General features: G+C 46.5%; 1 protein-coding gene, 1 pseudogene and 1 gene segment (V, D, J or C); 2 read left to right on the top strand and 1 right to left on the bottom strand.

Annotated features, from left to right (window-relative positions):
• The window catches only part of TRBV6-5 (T cell receptor beta variable 6-5), a gene marked incomplete in the record, with an annotated part of 201,106 nt that overhangs the window by 24,811 nt on the left and 154,668 nt on the right, over nt 1–21,627 (top strand).
• LOC121107404 lies at nt 5,115–6,150 on the top strand. The segment is given in 2 exon segments: nt 5,115–5,226; nt 5,644–6,150. Coding segments are annotated over 2 exon segments (345 nt in total).
• Nucleotides 12,434–15,909, bottom strand: LOC121107393 (annotated as a pseudogene).

The following is a 21,627-nucleotide window of genomic DNA, read 5'->3' as shown; positions in this document are numbered from 1 at the left end:
CCCAGAGCCACATCCAGCCTGGCCTTGAATGCCACCAGGGATGGGGCATCCACAACCTCCTTGGGCAACCCGTTCCAGTGCGTCACCACCCTCTGGGTGAAGAACTTCTTCCAAATATCCAACCTAAACCTCCCCTGTCCCAGTTTAAAACCATTCCCCCTTGTCCTACCACTGCCCACCCCTGCTTTGTCTCTCCGTCTATGGAAAAGCATTAACGAGTTATGGTCTGATGGCTGTACCAGTCAAGGTGGTTTCCTGGCGGCACCTCTTTCTCAAGCCCCAGGAAGGCAGCAGATTTCTCGAAGAAGGGGGTCTGCTCAGCATTTTGGATGTTCAGTTCCCTGCAGGGAGGAATCACCTACAACTACTATCCATCTCTTATCCTTCAACGGCGTAGTCTTTTTTTGGGGGAAGGGCTTTTTGTGGTTTGGTTTCATTAGTTTGTCCAGACTGAGTGGATTGTTATCAGTCACAGATGGGCCCCATAGCTGCTGTAGAGGGGCACCCGGCGGAGGGTGGGAGGACGGTGGGGGGGTCGCTGGAGAAAGCAAGGAGGGTTTTTGTATTCGGCTTCAAGCACAAACTTGTCTCCATCTGCTCTTTTCCTTTGTGTTCTTGCCTCCAGCCTTGCAAATTTTTTTCCCCTCGACCTGATGTGATACAGACTGCCTTGGGTTTTCTGTTCTTTCCTTTGGAATAACGTGCCAGTGCGTGGGTGAACTGTGGTTTTCCTGTTTGTCCCCCACGACAGTTTTTAACGCACGTATTTCATCCTGTAGCCTCATCACAAGTCGGAGCAGGTCGTCTACCTGCTCACACCTTGCACAGCTGTTCTGACTGCTGCTTTCCCCACGATGCCGGGGAAAGGCTCATGCACTCTACACAGCCAGAGGTTCGGACAGCTGCACGGCTGCCTCGGCACTCAGTCGGGGTTTCAGCATCCTTCCTGGCAGGGGCAGACATCCTTGCTCTCCTTCGCGTGGATACCATGACTAAGTCTGTGCCCGCGGACGGTGGCAATCTCTCCCTCCGTGCTCGAGCCGCCCGCGCCAACTGCCGCGCCGCGCCCTTCTGACCCGCCGCGCCGTTTGCCCGTCCCGTTCGCGCCGCCCCCTAGCGGCAGGTTTTGTACACGCAGGGGCTTCGGCCGCTGTCGCCCCCGGCTCCGCCGCAGCGCGTCAGTGCTGCCGAACGTCGGGGACGTCCCTTCGCGACGGCTTTTTCCGCCATGTTTACCTTTCTGTGAAGGCTCCCTTGGTGCCAATTTCCGCCATGCAGCTGACTCACACAAAGTCTGTGCTAAAAAATAATAATAATAATAATGTCATACAGCACGGAATATCCCTTTGGTCAGTTTAGGTCAGCTGTCCTGGCTAAGCCCCCTCCCCACCACTTTCTCACCCGCTGCCAGCAGACTGGCCTTTGTTAGGGGCTGGGGGCCAGCTTGAGAGGGCACCTAGATGCTGTGCAGGCACTGCTTAGCATGATGTAGGCTGGTTTAGCAATAGGGATCAATACATGTTAATTTAAGTGTATTAGTTTAGCAAAAAGAATTGAAGTGTGCTAGTACTAGAATTTTCCAGTTTGCTTGGTACGTGATCAGTCTTGTTTTGAATGAACCTTGCTTCACTGAAGCGCCAAAGCCACAACAGTCTACTTTTGACCTACATAGTATGTACTGGAAGCCACTTTGTATCCACCAAGTGCAAGGACTTTTGCTCGGATTTCATATTAATTGTTTTGAGTTGTAGTGTACCAAGATAAAAGGTTGTTCTTTAAGGCGTAACGAGCAACAGAAATTCGCCAAATTGGGGGAAAACAGCTGAAGGTCAGCTAAAAGTCACTGTGATGAAGGTGAAGCTGAAATAAAGGGGATGAAGTAGCTGGTCATACAGCCTCACTGGACGTGCTTGCAGAGACATAAGCGTTTATTAATGAGTTCTTGGAAAAGAATTTATATATATGGTGTTACTGGGAAACATATTGCATCTGTATGTCTTAACTGTTTAAACGTGGAACCTGAACTCTGAGAGCCTGTGCTTGATTTGCCAACTTGTCCGGCACATAATGGCAAACTAAAATAATGTCGCTTTCTAATACCACACTGGAGTTAGAGAGTAATACACTGGTGTGATATCAACCTGTGCAAAGCACAGTACTACACGGGCTTCCAACGGGGCAAATTCCATTCCAGACAGACCCAGTACACGTACAGAAAGGGAGCAGCTTTGTAAGCTACCTTTTCGTGGTAGGGTCTATCACGGCTATAAGCGATGTTCCAACCATATCAGAAGGGAGAGCCCATAAGAACATTTCAACAGTTTGGATATCAAGTCTGGCATATAATCGAGAAAGCGGAATTTCTTCCTTGCCTACAGGACGCATTGAGAAATGGAGTAGACAGTGGCAGAGGACAGAGACTGTTTCCCAACTACTCTTCTCAACATGCTCATCCCTCGTAGTCAAGGACGTGCTCTGTGTACAGATAGAAATGTGTATTTTCCCCCATCTTCCTCATCCTCTTCACTGTCCTCCAACATTTTCATCCCTCCATACTGAATACAGTACACGTACTGAAACCTGGTGGATATTTCTAAACTCTCTCAGAGGGAAGTGTTCTGGTTTTATGACTTCTTAGTTGTCGGTATTCCACATCATAACATCATGTAAAGCACTGGGAGTTGAAGAGTTATTGTTGCAGCTCCATGGACCACTCTTTCTGGGGGCTTGGTTCTTGGAGGGGGAGGGGCGGAGGGCCTGCATTCCCCCGAGGACTTTGTGCCCAGAGGAAGAGAGGTGGAGCTCCTGGCAGCTCAGGAGCCTCTGTCTCTTTGTTCACTGTTGAGAAGCACATGGTGCCTTGCTGCTTTTTGCCTGCAGCTTTAGAGTAAGGCCTTCGATTTGGACATGCTCTCTCTCATTTTATTTGATTTTGGTGGCCTTGATTCCAATTGAATTGCGTTCTATTGTGTTATCTTGCATTCTGATATCATATTTAGTAAATCAACATTCCTCCTCAGTGCTACTTAATAACTCCTCCTCTGGTCACGGGACCAGACCAGACCGGCCTGTGAACTGTTGACGCTTTTTTTTCTCTCTTACCTTCTTTTCAAGGCCTGTGGGCCTGCTGTCCTCCTGTCATGGGCACACATAGATCTAGGTAATTCCGTGATTCCATGGTCACAGCATGAACCAATGGTTGGGCTACGTGAGTGTGCGGGTGCCTGGAGCGGGGCGGGTGTGGTCTGGAGGAAAAGAGTGGTCTGGAGGTCTTTTCCCAAGGAAAAAAATAAAACAGTGGAATCCTTGAAGATCCAAATGAAGGTACTGATATCCTACATTAGAAGGTACTGATAGTAATTACAAATAACATAACAGTTAATAATAAACCTTTCATACGATATAGAGCTCTCTTTAATTATTTCAAAGAACAACTTTCAAAATAAAAATATACTTGCGTTTCGGAAGATTGGTGGTTTCTCATAGCACTTGTTCATAGTAACCCCTTGAGATCTCTCTGTGCTGTTGGTGCCATTTTTAAGAAAGCAGGCAGAATCCAGAAGCAGAATGTTGTATGTAGTGTATTGAAAGATATTTTACATCTATTAAAAAAAAAAAAAACTGAAACAAAAACGCCATTTCTATCCATTTCTTAAGTTTCTTTAAAGAAAAAAGCATTTTCTTCAGCAACGTGCTTCTTTCTATCTGAATGATACAGTGTTTTCTCAAACAAAATATTCAGAAGTAATTTCAAAAACAGAATATGAGAAAAGTACTTTATGTGGCCCTCCATCTCCTAAGATACTTTGTTTAAATGTGGAATGCTCACAATTTCTATTTGAAAGCATTTCACCCATTTAATCTAAAGGATCGTGTCAATCTAAGAAATGCGGTGGCTTTTACTTTACAGGTAGTGATTTTTGCCACAAAAGAATCTCAGTAGAAGTTGATATTTGTGGATACAATGTATGTGAACACAAATACAGTGATCACAAACAGCGAGAGCTCCCAAAATTCTCTGAAAGAGTGTTAATGCTTATGATGCTGAGTTTGTTAAATGCTAGTGTGTTTGACAAACAACCATTATCCAAGGAACTGCCAAATTCATCATGTCAACTCCCAAAAGATAATCTCAAAAACTGTTGACAGAAGTCAAGTACTTCGTGATGCTTAAATGCAACGAGAGACAAAACAGAATTAAAAATAGAAAAAAAAATGGCAAGCAGTTTTTTTAAACAACAGATGCAGTGCAAGCAGAGAAATTCTCAAGGAGGCCAATCTCACATTCCTGCCTGCACCAAGGGAGGGTTTACCTTTCTCTTCCCTTGCAGTTTTTCTGAGTCACCCTTGCTGTCTCCTCAGACTCTCTCCTCACCTCTCATACAAGACAGATGCCCCCTCACCACCTCCACTGACTGTTTACTTCTTCCACCCAAATGCTTGCAGTCCCTGTGAAGCAAATGCCCTTCCTCTCAGTGTCAAGTACCAGTACGCTTTAAAAGTCTCCAAGTGCTTACTGAATGAGACAGACTGCAGTCAGTGACCCTGCTGTCGGCAGCGGGAAGGTAGAAGGAGGGTGGTGCTCTTCTACGCTCCTGCAGAGTAGCTGATGACTCTCACACAGAAGCCATTGACAGCCCAGGGCAGGCCGAATGATGAACAAAGCACGAACGTGGCATGAACTGCATGGGCCTAACCAAAGAAGATCCAGCGCTGTAATGTCTGTGGTCAGGATCGTTGAAATTTCAGGAACTTAGATGTGGGGCACAAAAGAAAACAACAGAGCCCCGTTTCTCTGTAATTTTTTTGCATAATACCTCTTTTGTGAAGATCTCAGCTGTTTCAAGTGGAAGAGAGGAAAACCCCAAAGCATCCCTATGCCTTGTCTCAAACTCAGGCTCCCATCCCGTCCCCACACGTTCCTGTGGCTGCGCATACACACATACACACACGTAAAGCCAGCTGTGCAGGGTTTGTACCACCTACTACTGTCTGTATTTCACACAATTCCCAGCCAACCATCTGCTTTCTAACCAACTGCTCTCTGGGCGGTCTCACACAGTCCTGCCCACTCCAACATCATGCATTTCTTCCTTCCTCAATGTTTCCTCCTCACACAACAGAGCTCCTAGGTCAGTGCTGGCACCACAGGCAGATCAGCTGAAGAAGATAAAACTTTTCCCATGTTTCCCTGCTGGTTTCTTACGGCCTTGCTGGCCCATGTAGGTATGTAAATTTTGTTCTCCCTTGACAAGCCTTCTGCTGGTGCTTCAACTATGTGTTCAGCTGTTGGTAATGCTCCATTCCCCAGGGCTCCCTGGGGAGGATGAGCAATGAATGAGGTGAAATTTTCCTCAGTCTCTTACTCAAAAAGCTCTGCCGGTCTACACATTTTTTTTTTCTGAATCATTTTAAAACTTCAATCAAGGGTGGTGAAGTTAGTATTTAAAAAAAATATATGTAAGAAAAAAATACTACTACTACATTTGAAATTGTTTTTTTCTGTCTCCTATCTGTCCCTTCCAGAGAAATGGGACAGCGTCCAACATGCTGGCATCCCATCTATTAATTCAAGGATGTGTCTTTGTGTCTCTTTCAACTCAGTCCATTCCTCACAGCTTCTTTTCTTCTTTCCTTTTCTAGGCTGGGCTCTTCAGCAAACCCCAGACATGATTGTCCGACTGGGAGACTCTCTGACTCTGAACTGTTCACACAAAGAGAGTGGAAACTGGAACATGTTCTGGTACAAGCTGCCAGTGGGGAAGAACACCACTTTGCAGCTGATTGTTCGTTCATTGGTAGGTAACAAAGCAGAGTTTGAGGAAGAATTCAAAAGCCGCTTCCAAAGCAGTGGGACTAAGGGGAACTCCTTATCAATGGCGATAGATCACGTCCTACTCAATGACTCAGGCACTTATTTCTGCGCTAAGCAAGATACACTGTGACACGAAGGCTGGAGCAGCACAACGCAAACCTCTCTCCATACAAGTGGAGACCTGACCCCTGAACACACAGTCCACTGTGTACCAGTAGAACTATTTTTCCACTTTTGACCTCCAGCTCTGTCCACTTAAGTAGTGGTTTCCTCTCTGTGTCTTCTGCTTGTTCTCTGCTTTTTTCCCCTTTCCACCTCTGAACAAATTCTGATCCTACTTTTGATACCAACTGTAATGATATTGTTAAGCTTGTTAGCGCTCACTGAAAAGCAGCCCTGCAGTTTGTTTAGATAATGGGAAGAACTGCGTCTTTGTTGAAGTCCTCCAGCAGGATGAGTGCTTGCGATTGCGATGCCCCCTGGAGCTGGAGGTTGACAGGCTCTGCTTGACTGGGTGACCTGTAGTAGACGCTGATCACAAGGCTTCCCTTGCTGCCTAGGTCTCTAACCATCACCCATAGGCTTTTGACTTGCTCATGACTATACTTTAGGGACAAGTCTTCAGGTTCTATTGCATTCATGATGTAGATAGCAACACTACGTCCCCTCCTTCCTCGTCTGTCCCTTCTGAAGAGCTCGTAGCAGTCAACAGGCACACTCCAGTCATAGGAATCATTCCACCAGGTTTCAGTGATGGCAACTACATTGTGGTTTTCTAGTAGCCCCTGTAGATTCCAGCATCTCCTGTTTGTTTCCCAGGCTGTGTGCATTGGTGTGGAGGCACTTCAGCTGGGCAGCTGGTCTTGTCAAGTCCTGAAAGGATAACTCCTTAATTCCTTGAAGTATTCCCCTTGATTTTCCCCTCTGCCTTCTCCTATTGCCCCAGCTGCCACCGCCTCATCACCACAGGATTTCATATGTGCTGCAGTGTTGCCAGCGCCACTCAGGGCAACAGGTCCTTCAAGCCCCTTGCTTGTACCCTGTCCCTCTCATCTAGCTATGCCATCCCACACCTTATCACGGGAAGGCTCTCTATCCCCCCCATCCCAATTCAGGTCCAGTTTAAAACCATCCCAATGAGCCCTCTAGTTTTGCCCCAAGGACCCTTCTCCCCCTCTGAAAAAGGCAAACCTCACCTGGTGCCCACAAACCTGGTGCCATATAGGCCATTTGGTTGCCAAAATAAAAACCAGAGTTCTGACGATGGCACCAGTGACCAAGCCATGTATGTAAGGATAAGATCCTTTGATTTGTTTCCATGTCCTCACCCAAGACATGAGACAGTTCCTTCAGCTGTTGTTCCAAGGCCCTGAACTCCCTTTTGGTAGCCTTTGATACAAATGTAGCTGCTTCATAGAATCATAGAATGGCCTGGATTGAAAAGGACCGCAATGATCATCGAGTCTCAACCCCCCTGCTACGTGCAGGGTCGCCAACCACCAGACCAGGCTGCCCAGAGCCTCATCTAGCCTGGCCTTGAATGCCTCCAGGGATGGGGCATCCACAACCTCCTTGGGCAACCCGTTCCAGTGCGTCACCACCCTCTGGGTGAAGAACTTCTTCCAAATATCCAACCTAAACCTCCCCTGTCCCAGTTTAAAACCATTCCCCCTTGTCCTACCACTGCCCACCCCTGCTTTGTCTCTCTGTCTATGGAAAAGCATTAAGGAGTTATGGTCTGATGGCTGTACCAGTCAAGGTGGTTTCCTGGCGGCACCTCTTTCTCAAGCCCCAGGAAGGCAGCAGATTTCTCGAAGAAGGGGGTCTGCTCAGCATTTTGGATGTTCAGTTCCCTGCAGGGAGGAATCACCTACAACTACTATCCATCTCTTATCCTTCAACGGCGTAGTCTTTTTTTGGGGGAAGGGCTTTTTGTGGTTTGGTTTCATTAGTTTGTCCAGACTGAGTGGATTGTTATCAGTCACAGATGGGCCCCATAGCTGCTGTAGAGGGGCACCCGGCGGAGGGTGGGAGGACGGTGGGGGGGTCGCTGGAGAAAGCAAGGAGGGTTTTTGTATTCGGCTTCAAGCACAAACTTGTCTCCATCTGCTCTTTTCCTTTGTGTTCTTGCCTCCAGCCTTGCAAATTTTTTTCCCCTCGACCTGATGTGATACAGACTGCCTTGGGTTTTCTGTTCTTTCCTTTGGAATAACGTGCCAGTGCGTGGGTGAACTGTGGTTTTCCTGTTTGTCCCCCACGACAGTTTTTAACGCACGTATTTCATCCTGTAGCCTCATCACAAGTCGGAGCAGGTCGTCTACCTGCTCACACCTTGCACAGCTGTTCTGACTGCTGCTTTCCCCACGATGCCGGGGAAAGGCTCATGCACTCTACACAGCCAGAGGTTCGGACAGCTGCACGGCTGCCTCGGCACTCAGTCGGGGTTTCAGCATCCTTCCTGGCAGGGGCAGACATCCTTGCTCTCCTTCGCGTGGATACCATGACTAAGTCTGTGCCCGCGGACGGTGGCAATCTCTCCCTCCGTGCTCGAGCCGCCCGCGCCAACTGCCGCGCCGCGCCCTTCTGACCCGCCGCGCCGTTTGCCCGTCCCGTTCGCGCCGCCCCCTAGCGGCAGGTTTTGTACACGCAGGGGCTTCGGCCGCTGTCGCCCCCGGCTCCGCCGCAGCGCGTCAGTGCTGCCGAACGTCGGGGACGTCCCTTCGCGACGGCTTTTTCCGCCATGTTTACCTTTCTGTGAAGGCTCCCTTGGTGCCAATTTCCGCCATGCAGCTGACTCACACAAAGTCTGTGCTAAAAAATAATAATAATAATAATGTCATACAGCACGGAATATCCCTTTGGTCAGTTTAGGTCAGCTGTCCTGGCTAAGCCCCCTCCCCACCACTTTCTCACCCGCTGCCAGCAGACTGGCCTTTGTTAGGGGCTGGGGGCCAGCTTGAGAGGGCACCTGGATGCTGTGCAGGCACTGCTTAGCATGATGTAGGCTGGTTTAGCAATAGGGATCAATACATGTTAATTTAAGTGTATTAGTTTAGCAAAAAGAATTGAAGTGTGCTAGTACTAGAATTTTCCAGTTTGCTTGGTACGTGATCAGTCTTGTTTTGAATGAACCTTGCTTCACTGAAGCGCCAAAGCCACAACAGTCTACTTTTGACCTACATAGTATGTACTGGAAGCCACTTTGTATCCACCAAGTGCAAGGACTTTTGCTCGGATTTCATATTAATTGTTTTGAGTTGTAGTGTACCAAGATAAAAGGTTGTTCTTTAAGGCGTAACGAGCAACAGAAATTCGCCAAATTGGGGGAAAACAGCTGAAGGTCAGCTAAAAGTCACTGTGATGAAGGTGAAGCTGAAATAAAGGGGATGAAGTAGCTGGTCATACAGCCTCACTGGACGTGCTTGCAGAGACATAAGCGTTTATTAATGAGTTCTTGGAAAAGAATTTATATATATGGTGTTACTGGGAAACATATTGCATCTGTATGTCTTAACTGTTTAAACGTGGAACCTGAACTCTGAGAGCCTGTGCTTGATTTGCCAACTTGTCCGGCACATAATGGCAAACTAAAATAATGTCGCTTTCTAATACCACACTGGAGTTAGAGAGTAATACACTGGTGTGATATCAACCTGTGCAAAGCACAGTACTACACGGGCTTCCAACGGGGCAAATTCCATTCCAGACAGACCCAGTACACGTACAGAAAGGGAGCAGCTTTGTAAGCTACCTTTTCGTGGTAGGGTCTATCACGGCTATAAGCGATGTTCCAACCATATCAGAAGGGAGAGCCCATAAGAACATTTCAACAGTTTGGATATCAAGTCTGGCATATAATCGAGAAAGCGGAATTTCTTCCTTGCCTACAGGACGCATTGAGAAATGGAGTAGACAGTGGCAGAGGACAGAGACTGTTTCCCAACTACTCTTCTCAACATGCTCATCCCTCGTAGTCAAGGACGTGCTCTGTGTACAGATAGAAATGTGTATTTTCCCCCATCTTCCTCATCCTCTTCACTGTCCTCCAACATTTTCATCCCTCCATACTGAATACAGTACACGTACTGAAACCTGGTGGATATTTCTAAACTCTCTCAGAGGGAAGTGTTCTGGTTTTATGACTTCTTAGTTGTCGGTATTCCACATCATAACATCATGTAAAGCACCGGGAGTTGAAGAGTTATTGTTGCAGCTCCATGGACCACTCTTTCTGGGTGCCTGGTTCTTGGAGGGGGAGGGGCGGAGGGCCTGCATTCCCCCGAGGACTTTGTGCCCAGAGGAAGAGAGGTGGAGCTCCTGGCAACTCAGGAGCCTCTGTCTCTTTGTTCACCGTTGAGAAGCATATGGTGCCTTGCTGCTTTTTGCCTGCAGCTTTAGAGTAGGTCCTTCGATTTGGACATGCTCTCTCTCATTTTATTTGATTTTGGTGGCCTCGATTCCAACTGAATTGCATTCTATTGTGTTATCTTGCATTCTGATATCGTATTTAGTAAATCAACATTCCTCCTCAGTGCTACTTAATAACTCCTCCTCTGGTCACGAGACCAGACCAGAACAGCCTGTGAACTGTTGACGCTTTTTTTTCCCTCTTTCCTTCTTTTCCAGGCCTGTGGGCCTGCTGTCCTCCTGTCATGGACACAGATAGATCTTGGTAACTCCGTGATTCCAAGGTAACAGCCTGAACCAATGGTTGGGCTACGTGAGTGTGTGGGTGTCTGGAGTGGGGCAGGGAGTGGTCTGGAGCCACCCCTTCCGTCTCCGCGATACTTCCTGTGCGGTCTGAGTCTGCGCGAGTCCCTATTTGCCCCCGCCGTTGTCTCTGGCGGCGCGACGGTATGAACGGTGAAGGGTCACATTCCTCAGCCCGTCCCTTTCTCCACACTGTTACCGGGAGGGGTGAGTTAATTCCTTCTGGATATCTTTTCCTATTGTGCCTATTTCTCAAATAAAGGCTCTGTGATTGCCTTTGCTTGTTCTACACATGATATGGAGAAACAGGTCTTTGTTAGAAAGAAGGGGATATTGTCTGTGTTTAATCAACAGAAATGCAAAATACTTTGATCGAGCAGAATGTCTTATGTTATCAGATTTATCAAATACAATTGTTCCTCTTGGAGTATCGGCCAGAGGAGAACTGTTCAGCTTGTTCTAAGGTGACCATATAGGGATAGAAGGATAAAGAGGAGCATTCTCCCAACAATCACGGAAGGTCATGTAAGACCCGTGAACAACCCCATGCAAGAACAGCTGGCTGGGAATGAGGCCAGAAGGGGATGGATTATCGCGGTTGTTTAACCTTATTAATACGTAGGTAGTAGTTGTTCCTTCTGTATTAGGTAGATGGAATATATGGGAATTTAATGCACAAACACAGTGAAGACATTTTCGTTATTGTCCTTGATTTCTGGAAGCATTCAACTTTCCAGCATCTGGGCCCAAATAAAAAGAAATCTCTCTCTTGCGTGTGTGGGAATTGGCTCATTGCACATCAGGTAACAAATTTGCTTCTTGGCTGATAATACCAGGCAAGGATATTTAAGTCTCCACTCACACTGGCCGTGGAGGGAAAACCTGTGACTTTCAACAGCTCCCCGGTAAGAACTCTGTCTCCTGGTACAAACAGACTGAAGGGAAGGATGATTTTTATAGGAACAAAGAAAGCCACAAAGGAAGATGCTGAGAAGGAATTCATCAAGGACTTTCAGAGCAGTGAGAAATCATGCTATGGTCCGATCTTGTTTGTATATTGTACTTTTTTCCTGGCTCAGGCACCTATTACGTACCTAAGAGGTATATCGACAACAAAGAATCTGAAGGAGCTACGCAAAAACCTCTCCAATTGAAAATGGCATTTGTTCCTTTGTGCCCCACTTTTCTCCTCTCCCATTTCTTTTTTCTCTTTTCTTTTTTCTTTTTTTCTTTTCCCCGGGAGACAACTGCACAGCTCCTGGGCAACTTTGGCAGTTTTTTCATGGACTCTCTTGGGGCAGACTGGGACAACAGGATGCAAAACCAAAGCTCAGGAACACCTCTGTTCTTTTGACTGTTCCAGGAAACTAAGAAAGCCCAGCATGTCCAATGAGGCAAAATGGTATGGACAGCAGCCCCAGCAATTTAGTAAAATAGCCTTGGTAGGTCACAGTACTGGTACATTAAGAGAACAAGCCCTAGCAAGAACTTGCCTTCATTCCCCAGGTAGAGCTTTCAGTGATTTTGCACTAGGAAATGTTCAGTCATATGACTGTGGGTTAGGGGTGATCGGGAGCGTTTGATTGCTGCCTGCTGTTTTCTGTAATAGAAGTGTGTTGCCTCTGTAGTTCACCACGCTCCTTCAGCTGTTTTATGTAGATGTGTAGCATTTGACTATATGATTATAAACAGAAAATATCTCCTCCTCCAGCATGCTTGTACATAACTGGCTGAAGGACTTCTGAAGTTGAGGCTAGAAAGCGTTCCAAGATTCTTCTAGTTGAGAGACACTACAAGTATTAGATAAATAGAGAGAGAGAGAGATAGTGATATTACTTGTCTGTGTTCCCCATGTAATAACCCATGGAAGTAACCGGAGGAACTGCACAAAGAAGGGCTGCCTGAAAATGTTTATTTTTTGTGAAGGTGTGTACATCCAATTCCAAAGCAGAAGGAAATGAGGAGGAGGAAAAGCAGGTCACGTAAAATGAGTGTCTCAATTGGAAGACATAGTCGTTTTAATCCAGGAAACATAATTGCAAACCTTAGTGTAAACACCAGGATAACCTTTTTGTGCACATCCAAAGCCCCAGGAAAACAATACCCTGAAGCTGACCATTGCAGACTACTGGACCACCGGAATCCCCCTGTACAGATAAAGATACAGATGCTCAGCAAATGTTATCAGCATCAGCAGTAAGCCATGATTCCCAGAACCCACTGAGATACTAGAGGGAGACTTTTTCTTACAAAGATAATTTCTGCTTACAATTCTGTACCTGATGCTAACATGCCGTACTTCTAAGGCGTCACAGACAGTAGTAAGTTACTTATTTTTCATGGGTGCCGTCTTGGCAGGTGCTCAGAAACCTTTTCTGGCACATTATTCTGCAAAACTTTTCCACAGAATCAAGCATACACAACATGCAGTGCAATTACCAGGTGTGTTCATTTTCCAGACTTCCTGGATGTTGGTATGGTGATATTTTATTCTCATTGGATCCAATACTAACATTTGCATCCTAGGTTATAGCCTCTGCGATTATTGTTTATTTTCTGGTGCAGCACGTCTCCATTTTCGGTAGCCCAAAGTGCAAGAGCTAGCATACTTTAGTTAAAAAAATGGTTTCAAACATGCCACTGAGTATCTCTAACATGATCTCATCCTCTACTAGGAGAAGACAGGAAAGGTACAGATAGGAGAGGCAGTTGTTTTACCTGGCAGGAGTCTTTTCCTCCATTCAGGTATCCTATACATATCATGTTACTGGTAATTCTTCCAGGATAAGCACTGCCTGCACTGGCTTGAGGAGAGTACAGGGGCATTCAGGCACTGCAGGACATCTGGATACAGAGCTACAAGAAAATAGAGAGAAATTTTTGATGGCATAGCTGATAGAATTTTAGAGCCTGGAAAAAACATCTTTCTTAACAGAAAAGTCATTGCTGGACACCGTGTTTTAGCAGTCCTCATTTTGTTTCCGAGCTGTAAGTCTCTTTGTTTAGATGAAACAAATTCTACCCATGGGGCCCTCTGTTCTACCCTGCATCTAGAAAGTCACCAGCTGGCAGGCTTGGAACTAAGAACTACTCTTTCAGTACGTATGACGCAGAAATCTGGGGCCGCAGGCAAACTAGCCCCATCTCCGGTGCAGGTTTGTTTTGGCCAGAGAATTAGACAGCGGTCCCCAGCCATGCTTCTGACCATCAGTGGAAAAGAGTGGAGCTCTTTTGTAGCAGTTTTAGATCCACATTCACACGTTTTTATAATATTCTCAGAACTCAGCTAACTAGTAAGTCACTAGTGCTTGGAACTGCACGGCTGATGGTGCCAAGACACAAAATGTCCAGATTGCCACACATCTGAGTGAAGGGCACTTGAGTGACATAAATGATTCCGTCTTCACAAAATAAAACAGGATCAAAAATCTTAGAAAGCCTTGCCATCAGGGCAGCTAAATGATTGTTGCCCTACATAGACTGATAATTTAAAAATCATTCTTCAAAAAGGCTTGCCCTGCAGCACTTCTCTGTTCTTTACCCTGCACTGTTTGGACTTCATTGTGAGGTCTTAGACTATGTCCAGTGTCCTCAGACACATTCCCACGCAGCACTCACAGCCACTGCTGAGTGTGTTGCCCCATCCAGAGATCAGGCACGTTGTTCCAGCGGTCACACAGCTGGTAGGCAGAGGAACTGTGTTGATGTAGGAGCTGAGTGTGGCTGATGAGACAGCCTCCACAGAAGTGACATCCAGAATTCAGAGACACCTGGTAGGGTGCGGCACTCCTTGCACAGCTGTAGCCTCCCACAATCTTGTCATCATCCTCATCAATGATGGGGAAGGCAACTGCAAAATAAGAAATAGCATATGTTAACATCTGGCATAAGGAACTCCGTGGCCCTGTGGCTAACTGAAAGATCTCACGCATAGGCTCTGGTTCTACAAAAATGCACAGTAGCAGTTATGGTTAACTCTAGCACACATTGTTTGCTTCTGCCTAAAATAAGCTGATTGAATTTAGATTGGCATACCATCTGTCTGTGTCTGAAGCCCTGGATGCTATTTCCAGAGTGAACTTAATAATATGCAAATGTTCTTGTTGGATAAGACCAAAGGTTTGTCTGTACCAGGATCTTGTCCGTAGTAGCAGTCAATAGGAGGCAATGAAAGTACAAGACAAGTCTGCAGTCACATCTCCTTGGAACACTCTCCCATATGCAAAGAATTTACAGCAGCTTCAGGATTTTTTGAGTAAGAGGTGCTTTGTAATTCATTTTCAGTGGAAGATTCATGAATTTACATGGTCTTCTTTTTTGAACCTGGGTAAGCACTGTAGCGTTCCCCGGTCAAGAACCATGAAGGCCTTCATGACTCGTGAAATAAGTTATTCTGGGCGGATAGTTAGGAGTCAAAAGAAGTAGAAGTGCTTTGCCTTAAGCCTTTTGCAAATGTAAACTCAACTGCAATTTCTCACGACAGATTACGCTACAAGTTTCCTCAGAAATAGGTTTCATTTTAGATTACAAAAATAAAAGTAAAAATACACTCACCAGCCACACCAACAAAGGCGACTAACACTAAGAATTTCATGATCTTGACACAGCCTCGATCCCAGACTGGTGGACTGGCAACTTGAACTTCTAGAAATACATCTTCTGAAATGGCATATCGTTAACCCAAGGTTTTCTCCAGGACAAAAAACAAACAGTGGAAACCTTGAAGATCCAAATGAAGGTACTGATATCCTACATTAGAAGGTACTGATAGTAATTACAGATAACATAACAGTTAATAATAAATCTTTCATACGATATAGAGCTCTCTTTAATTATTTCAAAGAACAACTTTCAAAATAAAGACATACTTGCGTTTCGGAAGATTGGTGGTTTCTCATAGCACTTGTTCATAGTAACCCCTTGAGATCTCTCTGTGCTGTTGGTGCCATTTTTAAGAAAGCAGGCTGAATCCAGAAGCAGAACGTTGTATGTAGTGGATTGAAAGATATTTTACATCTATTAAAAAAAACTGAAACAAAAACGCCATTTCTATCCATTTCTTAAGTTTTTTTAAAGAAAAAAGCATTTTCTTCAGCAACGTGCTTCTTTCTATCTGAATGATAGAGTGTTTTCTCAAACAAAATATTCAGAAGTAATTTCAAAAACAGAATATGAGAAAAGTACTTTATGTGGCCCTCCATCTCCTAAGATACTTTGTTTAAATGTGGAATGCTCACAATTTCTATTTGAAAGCATTTCACCCATTTAATCTAAAGGATCGTGTCAATCTAAGAAATGCGGTGGCTTTTACTTTACAGATAGTGATTTTTGCCACAAAAGAATCTCAGTAGAAGTTGATATTTGTGGATACAGTGTATGTGAACACAAATAGAGTGATCACAAACAGTGAGAGCTCCCAAAATTCTCTGAAAGAGTGTTAATGCTTGTGGAGAGATTTATTGATGACTGGCTGACTGAGAAAAGCCATGCAGACACTGTGCATCTGTTTAAGCAACCTTGTTACGTGCAAGGTCAGGTATGAGAACTAGGAACAAAACAGGATGCCGATGGAGATAGCCGGCAACAGTGTTTTGAGAAGTCTGTAAGAGAGTGTTTGCTGAGAGATAACCTCAGAGCACAAAGATAGGCGTAGTTGACACTGACTAGCGAGCCAATCCTGAGCTCCACTTTAGCAATATGTATGAGCCTATTATCCACACTATAAATGTACACGCAGCTGAAAGAATAAACGAGATTTGCTGATCATCTACTATGGTCGTCGCATTTCTCCCGCTGATTTCCTACAAACGGTGACCCCGACTGACCCAGTAAACAGCGCACTACGGTGGGACGGCGTAGGAGTTCGGGTCCTAAAGCAGTGAGGACGGCTAAAGCACTCGGGAACCAGAGGAGTGCCGAGCCCTAGGTGACCTCATCGGAGAGCCTGGCCGATACGGACTGCCGAGACCTTGTAAGGCTGCAATAGCGCGCGCTGACAGATAAGGGATGGAAAGGCAAGTGGCTTATGATTTATTTACTTGTTTTCTGAGAAAACGACAAATTAAGGGAGTAGACTTACAGAAGGAACTCCCCGGGTTATTAGCTTATGGCAATGCTAAAGGGTTTTTTTCAAAACCCACATTTAGTACATGACCTTACAGAATGGCGTAAATTTGGGGATGCAATTTGGCAAGCAGTTTTAGATGATGATAAGACAGCAAAAAAATACGGGAAACTGTGGCGAGCAGTTCACAATGAGCTGTTGCAGCACCAAGCAGAAAAGAAGGCAGCGGAACAGGCCAGTGCTGCACAGGAGAGAAATAAGGATTACAATGGGTGGCCGGATTGTCTGTTGCCCCCCCGCAGTGACTACCTAGTGTTGCCGCAGGCCGCGGAGCACGCCACATTAGCATGTTTGGAGCCAAGCGCCCCACCCCCGCCCCTAGTTACGGCCGTGCTGGGTAGTTCACCTGCGCCTATTACAATGGGCCCAATAAACCCTCCGAGCAGTGAGCCGATCCCTGGGGCAGAGAGTGACCTAGCGGAGGCCATTGCACGGGAGAGGCAGGAAGCTTGAGCGGCGCTGGCACGGGCCTGCATGGAGGCGGGGGATAACGACGCAGTGGAGACCGTACGGCACATGGCGTTTCCGGTGATATATACCTCTAATCCTGCGGGAAGGATGCAGGCCACCATCACAGCTTTAGATTGGAAATTATTATCACAGCTACGATCTACAGTTAGTCAGTTTGGGGTAAAAAGCGAGCCAGCTAAGCAGATGTTGGATTATATTTGGAGTACACAGATATTGCTGCCATCCGATTGTTGGGCAATAGCAAAATTGATCTTTTCACAACATCAACAGCTGTTGTTTAATGCATATTGGCAAGAACTGTGCCATCAGAGTGTCTCAAAGGCTAGGCAGCTGGGAGACCCACTACATGGTGTAACTATCGAAGAACTCTTAGGGCTAGGGCCTTTCTTCAGAACAGAAGCCCAAGCATTATTAGGGCCAGATAAATGTCGAGAAACTATGTATTTAGCTAGACAGGCCATGGACAAGATTAAGGTGCCTGATGGATTGCCATTTTATATGGGGATCCGGCAAGGTAGAGATGAGGACTTTGGGGCATTCATAGATAAGGTAGCCGGGGCTATTGAAAAGGCAGGGGTGCCAGAGTATATGAGAGGAGTGATGTTAAAACAATGCGCGCTCCAAAATTGTAATTCATCAGCACGTAGTATTCTGAATACTTTGAGGAGTAATTGGACTATTGAAGAGGCACTGGAAAAGCTATCAAGCGTGCCGGTCGGGCCCCAAGCATTTCTGGTTGAGGCTATTAAGGAGTTAGGGGCAGGTTTAAAGGCGCAGGCTGAAGCCTCTCACAATCAAATGCTAGCAGCTCTTGCATCCTTACAAGCGTTTGCGACAACAAATTTAGGCCCGAGGTCGCCTGTTGCTGGTCGCATCAAATGCTATCGCTGTGGTGGCATGGGACATGTGCGTCGTCAGTGTCAAGCCACTGGTTCATGGTGTCAGACATGTCGTATGGACAACCACAATACCAATGCCTGCCGATGCCGGTCGGGAAACCCCCAGCCCAGCGCGAGAAAGAAACGACGGCCACGCGCAGACACAAGTAGCCGTTTCCAGCCAGCAGCAGCCCTGCAACCAGCCACACCAGGAAGCCTCGGCTTGGACTTGGCAGCCGCAGTGACCATGACCTTAATGACCACAAAACCTGAGCGGGTGTCTAGAGGATCAGGGGACCAGTAATGATAAATGGAACCGCCGCTGGGACCCTTCTATTGGGGCGTTCTTCAGCATCGATGCTCGGACTTTTTGTCCTCCCTGGGGTAATAGATGCGGACTTTCAGGGCGAGATCCAGATTATGGTATACACCCCGTTTCCTCCAATAAAAATTGAGAAAGGGCAACGGATAGCGCAGTTAGTACCTCTAGCAATTGACCAAAGCCTTAACCCTGTGTCAATCGTCTCCTCAGGGGAGCAAGGGTTTGGCTCCTCACGGGGCTTAACATTGCTATCACTAAATTTGCATGATCGACCTAAAAAAACAGTGACACTTAAATACAGAGAGGAAGAAATCAAACTTCAAGGTCTATTAGATACAGGGGCTGATAGCAGCATAATGAGCCCAGAAATTTGGCCGCCTCATTGGCCACTGCAAGCGGCCATAGCCACAGTGACGGGTACAGGCAGACTATCCTTAGCGAAAAAGTCACCTCCCCTGCAAATCCACCTTGATGAACAAGTAGTCCATACTCTGTCTCGGTGGCACCCCTGCCCCCCACCATTCAATGCTTAATTGCTGCAATGTGCTCTCTCAATTGGGGGCACTTCAACCTGGCCAGCCCAATCCTGCCATGCTACCTTACAATTGGCCATTACTAATTAGTGACTTAAAGGACTGTTTCTTTACTATTACCTGCACTCTCAGGACACTAAACGATTTGCCTTCACATTGCCTGCACTGAATCGAGAACACCCTGATCAACGATTTGAATGCACAGTATTACCTCAGGGGATGAAAATAGCCCCACGCTATGTCAACTATATGTCGATCATGCTCTACAACCACTCCGGCGAGAATGGAAACAAATGGTCATTTATCATTACATGGATGACATCCTTTTTGCCCAGCCAGAGGCCTTCACACAGGAACGAATTTGGCAATAGAAAAGACCCTAAATAGGGAAGGACTTATGATTGCCCCTGAAAAGGTACAACTCTCTGCGCCCCGGAAGTACTTAGGATGGACACTGACTAACACGATAGTAACCCCACAGAAACTGCAACTGAATACTAAAATAGAGACTCTACACGATGCCCAAAGGTTACTGGGGACTTACAGTGGCTGTGCCCTGTGGTGGGCATCCCAAACGAACTCTTAGAGTCGTTGCGACCTTTGTTATGGGGCACTGACCCAGCCCAGCCTGTAACGGTGACAACGCAGCACAAACGTCTACTACAACAGATTATGGACTGCATTATACACGGCAGTGTTCGGAGACGTGACCCTGACCTCCCCATACAGGTTATGGTATGGTATGGACCAAAGTACCTTTTAGGAGCGTTGGCACAATCTAAAAAGAAAACGGGGGAGGTATGGGTACTAGAGTGGATCTGTCCCTCACTGCAGCGATCAAAACACTTCTTCAAAAACTGAGCTCCTGGCAGAAGTGATTAAGAAAGGGCGAGAACGTACCCTGCAAATCACAGGTATGGAGCCTGTGTGTGTACAGCTGCCAATGCAGAAGGACACTCTGACATGGTATGTGCAGCATAGTCCAGAGTTACAGGACGCTCTCTTACGAGCTGGAAGTACAGTTTCAATGGAAAAGATTCCCAACGTGCCGCTACATTGGATTGGTCAGAGAGTTGGGCTCCGGATACCAAAGCAGCACGAGACGCCCTTGCAGAACGCAATCACGGCTTACACGGACACGGGATGGAAGTCTAGAACAGCAGCAGTGACCTGGCAGCAGGGTGGCTCCTGGAGACATCACCTCATTGCAGCCGATGATAAGGACTCATTGCAAACATTAGAGCTGTGGCTGTTGTATGTATGGGCCATGATGAACTTAATCGACCCCCTTAATGTGGTCACCGACTCCTTTATGTAGCTGGAGTATGCCACCGAATAGAGGAGGCCTACATAAAGGAAGTGCAGAATCGGCGGCTGTACGAGCTGTTCGTGCAGTTGCAGAGAGCAATCAGAATTAGGGAGCACTCATATGCAGTAATACATGTTCGAGGTCATAAATGGGAGATAGACTTGGGAGAGGGAAATGCGAGAGCCGATCGCTTGGTGTCGCTGGCACAGAGACCTTTAGTCTCCCAGCATGTCCTGGCCCGAGAGGCGCACTCTATATTTCACCAGAATGCCAAGGGGCTAAGAAGGGAATATCAGATAACATATGAGGACGCTAAGGCAATTGTTAGATCGTGCCCAGTGTGCAGCCACCTTAATGGCGGTATGGGTCTCGGGCTAGGAGTTAACCCCAGGGACTTAAAGCTAATGAAAATAGGCAGATGAATGTGACGCATGTGGGTGAGTTCGGGCAGCTGAAATATGTACACGTGTCTATAGGTACATATAGTCATTTTATGAGGGCTACCGCTCAACCTGGAGAAAAGGCTATGTATGTAGAAAGGCATCTCAGTTGTTGCTTTGCAGTTATGGGTATATCACTACAAATAAACAGACAATGGCCCAGCCTACACTAGTCGTAGGCTTGGGGAGTTTCTGCAAACATGGGGAGTAAAACACAGTACGGGTATCCCAAACTCGCCCACAGGCCAGGCAATAGTAGAACAGGGAATTTGTGGATGGACGGCTGACCCAGTGAGGTCATGTTTTTCTCCCCCTGGGTCAGTGCAAGTAACAGCTGCTACGGATCACTGTCTCACACAGAACAATGATGGGAGTAGGCGAAAGGCATGCAGAGCTGTGCTAGAGACCGCTGTGCCAGGTGCTGTAAGACAAGCTGCAAGCAACTGCAAATTATGAGAACTGCACCAACACTGCCCTCTGTTCTTCTGTCTCATTATACTGCATGAAAATGTGTCTTTTCAGGAACGTAATGAAAATGTATCTGAATTCCCTGGCAACTATTGATTATGTATTAGTTTGACCTATATCTATAGCACAATTTCTCCTGACGGTGTGCAAGTTAGGTGGAGTGATCCCCCTTGCACTATCAATAGACATCCATTGACACATGGCTGCTCTATATCCTCACCAGAGTATAGGGTCTGATTTCCGCAACTCATTTTGCAACGAGAATAGATCCGCTCTGTTCGGCTGCGGGATCGGTTGAGAGAGGGGACAACCTTTGGCGCGCCCCAAGATTTCTTGGAAGGTCTCCCTTCCTCACCCGATCACTGCAGGACAGACAAGGACCATCCATTGGTGTATCAGGTATGTGTATAGAAAAGGGGGTGCCCGTAAGGCGTGAGGAGACGTCCTACGCAGGTATGAAGTAGCGTGCCTGCTCGCCCCCCAAGGTACGTGAGCTCACAGGTTAGGTTGCCGGCTGGGGTAGGAACTTGCAACTAATGGACTAATGTACTAGCGTT

This window comes from Gallus gallus, chromosome 1 (genome assembly GCF_016699485.2).
Source record: "Gallus gallus isolate bGalGal1 chromosome 1, bGalGal1.mat.broiler.GRCg7b, whole genome shotgun sequence".
NCBI lineage: Eukaryota > Metazoa > Chordata > Aves > Galliformes > Phasianidae > Gallus > Gallus gallus.
Note: the sequence above shows the minus strand (reverse complement) of the source record. Positions and strands in the feature narration are given on the sequence as shown.